Raw genomic sequence first — 10145 nt, 5'->3', positions numbered from 1 at the left:
CAGGATGGTCTCGATCTCCTGACCTCGTGATCCGCCCGTCTCGGCCTCCCAAAGTGCTGGGATTACAGGCTTGAGCCACCGTGCCCGGCCCAGGAAATCTTAAGATTCATTCTTTCGTTAATGCTTTCAACATATTTTTATATTTCGTGCAGTTGGGATATAACGGCAGAGTGAAAAAATCTCTGTCCTGGTGGAGTTCTAACGGAGAATGTTAGGCAATAATGCAATGGGGAAAAACGTGGAGCAGGGTCAATGGAATGTGGGGGAGTGGTGGCAACGGGGTGGGCTGTGTTTTCAATGGCACAGTCAAGGTAGGCCTGCTGGAGAAAGTGACACTTGAGCAGACCTGAGTGAGAGGAGTGATTTCCAAGTAGCCAGTCTGGAGAAGGAGCACTGAAGGCAGAGGAAGCAGCCAGCACAGAAGCCAGGCTTTGCAGGGGGAGCTTGTTAGCTTTGAGGAACACATTGTTCTTGAAAGGAGAGAGGTCACCTTGAGTTACCCTGGTATCCTTTCTTTGTATCTTTGCCTTGCATCAGGGGCCACGGAACGTATATGGGAGAAGAGAAGCTCATTGCATCTGTTGCTGGCTCTGTGGAGAGAGTAAACAAGTTGATCTGTGTGAAAGCTTTGAAAACCAGGTGAGAACAAAAGGTGTGTATTCCCTTTCTTGCGGCATCCAGGTTGTACAACCAGGCTTTTACTGCCCCCTCCATATCCCCTACCCCACCCCTGCCTGCCCTGTCATGCTGTAAGTCTGAGGTTTTGACCATGACTGTAGGTGGGGTGGTGCAGATCAGTGTAGGCTTCAGAGGTTTTCCCATGTTACGTCACCACTCCAAGCCTTGGTTACCTCCTCTGCAAAGTGAGTATAATAGCATGGCCTACATCACAGGATTTTCTTTTTTTTTTTTGAGACGGAGTCTCGCTCTGTTGCCCAGGCTGGAGTGCAGTGGCACAGTCTGCTCGCTGCAACCTCTGCCTCCCGGGTTCAAACGATTCTCCTGCCTCAGCCTCCCAAGTAGCTGGGATTACAGGCACTCGCCACCACGCCTGGCTAATCTTTTTATACTTTTAGTAGAGACAGGGTTTCACCATGTTGGCCAGGCGGGTCTCGAACTGCTGACCTCAGAAGATTTCCCCCCACTTGGCCTCCCAAAGTGCTGGGATTACAGACGTGAGCCACTGCGGCTGGCCTAGGATTTTCTTTAGAATTCAGTGAGATGGTGCATGTAAAGTATTTAGCACAGGGCCTGATACCTAGAAGCATTCAATGAAGGTTAGCCCCAGAAAGCAAGCCAGTGAGGTTAGAACAGAGTGAGTGAGGGAGAGAGTAAGGGCAGATATGAGCAGAAAGCTGAGGTGGGCAGACATGGGCCTGCCTTGTAGCCAGAGTAAGCATTTCGGCTTCTACTTTGTGTAATCTGGGAAGCCCCTGGAAGGGGTGGAGCAGAGGAGGGACTTGATCTGGACTTAAGCTCACTGTGGCTGCTGATAGGAGATTGAAGGGGGATAGAGGAAGCTTAGGGAGGTGGATTAGGGACCATACTCATAATCTGAAGTGATGGTGGCTTCGACTAAGGTGGTAGCAGTGGAAGGTGGAGGAGTGATTGGGATCCACATAGATTTTATTTTCTGAGTGTTTTTTTTGAAATCATGAAAAGGTGTTGGGTTTTGTATTCTTTGGACTTTACTGTACATAGGACCCAGTCAACTGTGAATAGAAATAATTTTACTTCTTCCTTTCCAATTTGGATGCCTTTTATTTCCTGCATATGTTTTAAGGGTAGAGCCAGCAGGATTTGCTACTGGACTTGTCCTGAAGTGTGAGAGAGAGAGAGAGGAATCAAAGAACTCTCCAAGGTTTATTGGCCTGAGCAACTGGGGATGGAGTCACCATTGACTGAGATGGGGATAACTCATCCCCTAGCTCGGTTTGCTACGGAGGACTGGAGGGGGCTGTGGGAAAGCTTAGTTTTGGGCGTGATACATTTGAAAATGCCTATTAGTCATCTAAATGGCAGAGTTGTGTAGCTGGCAGTTGAGAAGGATTTGGAATTCAGGAGAGTGGCACAGTGACAGCACAGAGTGGTATTTTAATGGTATTAGATTGAGTGGCCGAAAAGCGAAGAGGTCTAAGGACTTGGCCTCAGCACCGAGTACGTCTCATTAGAATTGTGGATGAGGAGCTAGCAAAGGGGCTTGAGAGGAGCAGGCAGTGAGTGAGTGGAGGAGACATGAGCAGACTCACGCGGTTGGCGTCTGGCTCAGATTTCCTTTCTCTTCCTTTGGCTGGTGCAGAACTCATCCATGTGCCACAGGAAAATAGTCCATGTTTTTCAGTGTCATGTAATTGAACAAAATAGGGGTTTTTTTTTTGGCTAAATGAACTACTTGAATAGCGATTTGTTTGAGGATAGTTAATGGAGACTTCATACATGGAGGAATGTTTGAAGTTAGCAATTTCTGAAAATAAGTCCAGACAATATAGTTACATGAATTTGCTGAATGTGACGCCTATTCAAGGCTTTCACTCTGTTGAACTGACATCTCAAATGGTGTGTGGTCTTGTCAGAAAGTCTGCTCACAGATGCACGAATCCCTTGTGTTTTATCTTTCAGATACATTGGTGAAGTAGGAGACATTGTAGTGGGAAGAATCACAGAGGTAACGTCGATATCAGATTGGTGTTTACAAAGTCGAGGCAGGCTGGTGATTTCATTCATGGGACAGTCATTCCACTTGTAGTTACATGGAAAAGGCATTCGTTGCATTTGGCTATTGTGTGGCCTCTGATGTAAATATGTGGCTTGTTCGATTTGGGATTACTGGTTACTTTCTTTTTCTTTTTTTGAGATGGAGTCTCACTCTCTTGCCCAGGCTGGAGTGCAGTGGCGCGATCTTGGCTCGTTACAACCTCCGCCTCCCGGGTTCAAACGATTCTCCTGTCTCAGCCTCCTAAGTAGCTGGGATTACAGGCACCTGCCACCACGCCCGGCTAATTTTTGTATTTTTAGTAGAGACGGAGTTTCATCATATTGGTCAGGCTGGTCTCAAACTCCTGACCTTAAGTGATCCACCGCCTCGGCCTCCCAAAGTGCTGGGATTACAGGCGTGAGCCACCGCACCCAGCCTTACTGGTTACTTATGATGTGAGCTCCTGTCCCTGGAGCATGTGTCCAGGTGTGGAACTTGGCTTATAGGTTCAACAGAAGAGGTGGAAGGTGGAGACCAACTCCAGGCTGGATTCGGTCTTGCTGCTCTCGTCCATGAACCTTCCTGGAGGAGAGCTGGTAAGGGCTACAGCTGGGGCCATGGACTGGAGCCCAGTGGGCTGGGGGGAGCTGTGGGACCCTTTGTTCCACCAGAGGACTTTGCTTTACACTGAGGTTACCCCTTTGACTCCTGTTTGTCTGCTGTGAAGTTTGCTGTCTGGATGTGTATGTAGACTTTTCACCCTGTCCAGGTCTCCCGAAAGAGGGAGCAGTTGGCATATGGTAGGATCAGAAACATCCATGGGGTGGGATCCCAACAGAGAGTTGGGGAGAGAAGCTCTTAGATGCTTGTTGTTAATAGTTTTCCTTTTCTGGACGTATCAGCTTTGCACAGTGAAGATGTTCCTTGGAGAGCTGTCTTTACATTAGTTTTTTGTGAATTGAAAGGCATTTGGTTATTCCAGACAGCCACAGTAACTAAGCCACAGCCTTTTGTAAAATACCATGGTTCACCTTTATCTTCAGTCCAGCATGTATTTACAGAGAGGCTTACTGTGCCAAGCTCTGTGCCGAGTGCCTAGCACGACTGAGTTCCCTAGCAGGGGATATAAGATAACTGACCCAGTATCTGGCAGTAGAAGAATAAATAAGCTGTGGTTATACAAAAGGAGTGGTTCATTCCAGTGAGAGAAGCTCGTAGGAAAGACAGGATGGAGAGACTTTAAATAACTAGTTCAGGGAATGTGAGATAAAGGGAAATGTGTGAGCAGAGATATATCCAAGCAGGAGTTGGTCTGGTCCTGCTGGACCACAGAGAGCTGTCATGGAAGATGAGTGTGGAAATGTTGGCTGGGTGAGATTGGGAGGCGTTTGAATGTTCCTCAGAGAAGGGAGGGAAAGAGGAAGAGAAGAGGACTATGGAAAAGTCTCTTGAGATGGAAAGTGGTGATTATCACTCATTCCCCTCAAGTGGCTCGGGTTACCTACTTTTGCCATAGTTCTCAGTGTTTGAGTATTGTGGTTGGCCTCAAAAATCCCAAAAGGAAGTGAAAGAGAAAGAAGCGATGGAGACCTTTCTGAGGACCTGGCTTCAGTAATGTCATTTCTTTGTGTATTTCAGAGGAGAAGATCTGCAGAAGATGAGCTTGCAATGAGAGGTTTCTTACAGGAAGGGGACCTCATCAGTGTATCCTGTGCTTTGCACTGCAGCCTCTTCATGCTTTTCTGTGGGGCTGGGAAATGGGCCTTCCATTGTATGTCTCTGACGGAAGAACCGTTAGACCAAGTGTCGGGCTCTGCTGTGTCCTTTCTCGGTCTCCTTAACTCAGGCTGACTCCCCAGCTCTTGTTCAGACCTGCTGCTAAGTCATTTCTTTGGGTCTTGTAACTTATGGTAGCCTGTGCTTTAGGCTTTTGTTAATGATGTTAACTTTTAGCCCAGGGAGTGGAAGAGGTGTTGTTCACATCAAGATATTAATGACAGGCCGAGTGTGGTGGCTCATGCCTGTAATCCCAGCGCTTTGGAAGGCCAAGGAGGGAGGATTGCTTGAGCCTAAGAGTTCAAGACCAGCCTGGGCAACATAGCAAGACCCCCCCTCTCTACAAAAAAGTAAAAATAAAAAATTAGCCGGGCATGGTGGCACATGCCTATAGTCCTAGCTACTCAGGAGGCTGGGGCCGGAGGGTTGCTTGAGCCCAGGAGCTCAAGGCTACAGTGAGCTCTGATCACACCACTGCATTCCAGCCTGGGTGACAGAGCAAGACTCTGTCTCTATTTTATTTAAAAAAAAATTTTTTTTTTTAAGACGGAGTCTTGCTCTGTTGTCCAGACTGGAGTGCAGTGGCGTGATCTCAGCTCACTGCAACCTTTGCCTCCCGGATTCAAGCAATTCTGCTTTAGCCTCCTGAGTAGCTGGGATTACAGGTTTGTGCCATGCCCTGTTAATTTTTGTATTTTTAGTAGGGACAGGGTTTCACCATATTGGCCAGGCTGGTCTCGAACTCCTGACCTCAGGTGATCTGCCCACCTTGACCTCCCAAAGTGCTGGGATTATAGGCATGAACCACCATGCCTGGCCTTTAATTTAATTTAATTTAATTTAATTTATTTTTTTGAGACGGAGTTTTGCTCTTGTTGCCCAGGCTGGAGTGCAATGGTGCGATCTCGGCTCACTGCAACCTCTGCCTCCCGGGTTCGAGCGATTCTCCTGCCTCGGCCTCCTGAGTAGCTGGGATTACAGGCACCTGCCACTACGCCCAGCTAATTTTGTATTTTTAGTAGAGACGGGGTTTCTCCATGTTGGTCAGGCTGGTCTAGAACTCCCGACCTCAGGTGATCCACCCGCCTCAGCCTCCCAAAGTGCTGGGATTACAGGCATGAGCCACCGCGCCTGGCCTTCTGTCTCTATTTTTTAAAAAAAGATATTCATGACAACCAAGGGGAGAAGTGAGGTCACAGTGATGTCCTCTGGGTCTGTCTAAGATTGTTGAGCCTGGACCATTGGAGAGGGGAGGAAAAGATGGAGGTGTGGGGTCAAGGGGCAGAGGCTGCAGAGGACAGGACAGTGTGTGGCCGAGGCTACTGTTTGTTCCTTCATCACCCTGGCCAGGCTGAGGTCCAGGCAGTGTTCTCTGATGGAGCTGTCTCTCTGCACACGAGGAGCCTGAAATATGGAAAAGTAAGTCGGGCTCTTGATGTTCCTGTTTGCCGACTGAGATTGCAAGGCTATTTCTGAATCCCCATAGCTCTCTGGAATTCTGGCCTAAAGAACCCCAGTAGCTAAGCATTAATAGAGGTTGGCATCCCACAAACTGATCGTGTTCCTTAAACATAACATGAGGGTTCACAGGTCAGGGTTCACAGGGTCATGGGTCAGTAGCTTTGTAAAGAACAAGTTTTATCCTTTTTCTCCAGGGAGACTGACTCTCTCCACAGAAGAGCCCCTCCAACTGTGGGCTGGGAGGTGCAGCTGTCTCTCTCCCTCCAGGGGGCGCTGCAGCTCAGCACTGGGGCCGGGGCTGAGGCAGTCCTGGGAACAAAGGGAGGCTGGGCCTGGAGAAACAACCCTTGGACAAGCGTCCAGTCAGTCCAGTGGATGTTATTGCTGGCAAAGCTTGCTCTGTCATCTGAGCCTCTAAATGGAATTTCACTGCTTTTCTTGTACGAGGTTGCATTATTGAAGCTATTTATTATTTTAAGGAGAGCATACTTCCTAAAACAAATTAGGATTTACTAGTCTCTTAGCTTTATCTGGGTGAACATTTTTATTTTCTGAGTGGAACAAAACCTCTTCCCTTAATGGAGTGGCTGCAGCCAGCCACGTTCATGTACATGGAGTAGGCAGGGGACTGCTGCAGTATGCTGACTTTCGCAACCCTGGGTCCTGTGGACTCGCCCTTGGCAGAACATGCACTTGAGCTGGCCTGCCAGGACCAGACATGGATTTGCACCCAGCTCCACCCAGCTCCTTACCTACCCAGAGGCACACATCTCACAGGCAAGATGAGTGTCTGGGGTTCAGGTATGAGCTAGGTAGGGTCCTGGAACAACACAGTGCTACTGGACTGGCAGGATGCTTCAGCTCCCTCATTGGCTTCAACTTCTCTAATGTCTGGCACGTGAGTTCTGGCTTAGAGTGCAAGGGAGACTGTAAAGGGAAATGACAGAGAAGAGCATTGAAAGTCACCTTCTGCTGGGATGTATGAATAGCCTCTGAGTCCCCAAGTGTTCTCTGCAAAAATGTGTACTATGGGTGTGCGTATAGGCGACAGCAATTGTAAACAGGAAGGACACCAATTTGAATATACTTAGGATGTGTATTCTGTAGTCTCCTTTTCATTCATCCCACTGATGATCCTGTAGTGACCTAGCTTTGTGATGTATTTCTTTAGCTAGGTCAGGGGGTTTTGGTCCAGGTTTCCCCCTCCCTGGTGAAACGGCAGAAGACCCACTTCCATGATTTGCCATGTGGTGCCTCAGTGATTCTCGGTAACAACGGGTTCATCTGGATTTACCCAACACCTGAGCACAAAGAAGAGGAAGCAGGGGGCTTCATTGCAAACCTGGAGGTGAGCAAACACTGTGGCCACTGTCGGTGGGAAGGATGGGACTCAGTGTTTGCTGTGTTTTTGTGGCCAGTGAAATTGGTTGTTTTTAGCTCTATTACTGCTGTAGGCTGAGTCACTTTGACTTTCCATCAAGGTGTATTCATGAACCCCATATTATCTTCTCTCTTCTAAGGAGATGAACTCAGTGAATGGTTCGATATTTGTTGGTGGCGATGGCAAAGTTGCAGGGTAAAGCCGAAGAGCCACTGAAGAAGCCATTCTTTTTTCTGTTTGTTTGTTTGTTTGTTTTGTTTTGAGACGGAGTCTCACTCTGTCGCCCAGGCTGGAGTGCAGTGGCGCCATCTCGGCTCACTGCAAGCTCCACCTCCCGAGTACAAGAGATTCTCCTGCCTCAGCCTCCCGAGTAGCTGGGATTACAGGTGTGCCCCACCATGTTCTGCTAATTTTTGTATTTTTAGTAGAGATGGGGTTTCACCATGTTGGTCAGGCTGGTCTCGAATTTCTGACCTTGTGATCCACCCGCCTCAGCCTCTCGAAGTGCTGGGATTACAGGCATGAGACACTGCATCCTGCCCCATTCCTTTTAATCTCCTTTGGAGTTAGCTGTTTGGTTGGTTTGGAGTTCCAGGGTGATATTTTCTGAGTCATAAGTAATTTATTTGTGATTTTCTGTGGCTGGTCACGTATTTTGGTCCTGTTTATATTTCCCTTCCCTTCTCCTCTGTGTCTCCTTATAGCCTGTCTCTCTTGCTGATCGAGAGGTGATATCCCGGCTTCGGAACTGTGTCATCTCGCTGGTAACTCAGAGGATGATGCTGTATGATACCAGCATCCTCTACTGCTATGAAGCATCCCTTCCACATCAGGTACTCTCCTCAGGACCTCTCACTTCCTCACTGATCTGTGAGCTGCTCTGTTGTTTGCGCAGAGACAATGTGCGTGTCTCCCAATACTTTCCAGACATCCATCAGTATGAACTGGCCTGAAACAGCCTTAATGAGTGTCTGGTAGATCTTTCCCTAAGATACTTGCAGGATTCTCAATGCGTAGTGTCAGTCTAAGGATTTTGGGGCTGGAGGTGTCAGGTGGGACTAGTTTATGAGAGCAACCTCGGACTGCATCTTACCTATCCCAGATTTCAGCCAGCTTGTGGATGGATGTCAGAATAATTGTTCTTGTCGGCTACATCCCAGAGGATCTTGCTGATGTATCAGGCTGCTTTAGCAGATCATATCTTGTAACGCTTAGTCTCTGAGACATGAAAGGAATACAGAAAGTTTATGTTAACGGCTTGATTTATGTTTGGATTGGCTTGGTGGTCTGTTTATGGTTGGTTTCTCTTCTGAACAGATGCCTTTTTCCCTTTTTCAGATCAAAGACATCTTAAAGCCAGAAATAATGGAGGAGATTGTGATGGAAACACGCCAGAGGCTTTTAGAACAGGAGGGATAAGGAGGTGCTCCAGGACAGGACTGTGGACCTTGCAGGAGTGACGACTGTGATGTGTGGTCCCCATATGTGGCTCAGTGAAGACTCGAGAGGTCATTACTTTGTCTGCATTGACAGCCCTGTGACTGCCTCCAGCCTACAGGCCTGCTTTCTCCTGTCCTAACACCAAGCCTGGGTGGCAGATGAACAGTGCTCCCTTGGGTTGCCGGCTGAGTCCCAGCATTAGGGAATAGTTTCAGGTCTTTCAAAGTGCACGGTGTTCCAGTCAAATGGCCTCCCATCCTGGAATAATATGGAGAATCTTTTGTCTTTCACTCACTGTCATTCACAAGGCACAGTGCCCCATGAAATTGCCCCAATAGAAAACATGGCATCCCTGACCCCCAAATGGTCTGTTTTGGCCTCCATTCCTATATCCTTTAAATGACTGAGAATGCAGCTGGTAAAGTTGGAAGAATAGTTAACCAAGCAGGCCAGACGCGGTGGCTCATACCTGTAATCCCAGCACTTTAGGAAGCCAAGGTGGGCAGATCACCTGAGGTCAGGAGTTCGAGACCAGCCTGGCCAACATGGTGAACCCCATCTCTACTAAAAATACAAAAAATTAGCCAGGTGTGGTGCGCACCTGTAGTCCATAGGTACTCAGGAGGCTGAGGCAGGAGAATCGCTTGAACCTGGGAGGCAGAGGTTGCAGTGAGCTGAAATCTCGTACCGCACTCTAGCCTGGGTGACAGAGCGAGACTCTGTTTAAAAAAAAAAAAAAAAAAACACAAAACCAAGCAGACTTTTGCTTGGTTGGAATCTGATTTTCTGTTGCATATTCCTTATAGCCATAGATGCGATTATGTCCATACCAGGCTGCCTTAATCTGTCCTGCTTGGAAGGTGACTTGTAAGATGCTGAATTATTCATAATAGGGTGAATGTTCCGGGTCCATGTACTCTGAGAAACATGAAGAAAATAAACTAAGAAAAATGAGACTGGAAAAGCAAAGCTGTTTTCCTCCTATAATTGAAGTAGTAGTGCATTAACTTGTGGATAATTCAGGGTTAAAGGATAAAAAGACGCCATAATATCCTTTTTAAAAATGTTCCCCCAAACCTACATCAGGGCACCATTTTTCGATAGTCATCAGAAAAAACAATGCACAGGAATTCTCACATTCTTCAGCACGCCACCACGCCTAGCTAATTTTTTGTATTTTTAGTAGAGACGGGGTTTCACCGTGTTAGCCAGGATGGTCTCCATCTCCTGACCTCGTCATCTACCCACCTCAGCCTCCCAAAGTGCTGAGATTACAGGCATGAGCCACCATGCCCGGCCTGGTCTAGATCTCTTGACCTCGTGATCCACCGGGCTCAGCCTCCCAAAGTGTTGGGATTACAGGCGTGAGCCACCGCACCCAGCCATATTTTT

General features: G+C 47.8%; 1 protein-coding gene across 3 annotated transcripts in view; it reads left to right on the top strand.

Annotated features, from left to right (window-relative positions):
* EXOSC2 (exosome component 2) overlaps window positions 1-9722 on the top strand; it is an 11597-nt gene extending 1875 nt beyond the window's left edge. The window contains exons 2-9 of one of the 3 annotated variants that reach the window (XM_011971148.1): window positions 538-639; window positions 2620-2665; window positions 3202-3291; window positions 4334-4399; window positions 5822-5890; window positions 7104-7280; window positions 8018-8146; window positions 8652-9722. In XM_011971148.1, coding sequence (XP_011826538.1) covers window positions 538-639; window positions 2620-2665; window positions 3202-3291; window positions 4334-4399; window positions 5822-5890; window positions 7104-7280; window positions 8018-8146; window positions 8652-8732 — 760 coding nt within the window. In that variant the 3' untranslated portion in view covers window positions 8733-9722. The remainder of the gene's footprint in view (window positions 1-537; window positions 640-2619; window positions 2666-3201; window positions 3292-4333; window positions 4400-5821; window positions 5891-7103; window positions 7281-8017; window positions 8147-8651) is intronic. The other 2 variants (XM_011971149.1, XM_011971151.1) reach the window with 2 other exon arrangements.
* Window positions 9723-10145: the final 423 nt, after the last annotated feature.

This window comes from Mandrillus leucophaeus, unplaced genomic scaffold, assembly GCF_000951045.1.
Source record: "Mandrillus leucophaeus isolate KB7577 unplaced genomic scaffold, Mleu.le_1.0 Scaffold99, whole genome shotgun sequence".
NCBI lineage: Eukaryota > Metazoa > Chordata > Mammalia > Primates > Cercopithecidae > Mandrillus > Mandrillus leucophaeus.
This window is presented reverse-complemented; position numbering and strand designations above follow the sequence as displayed.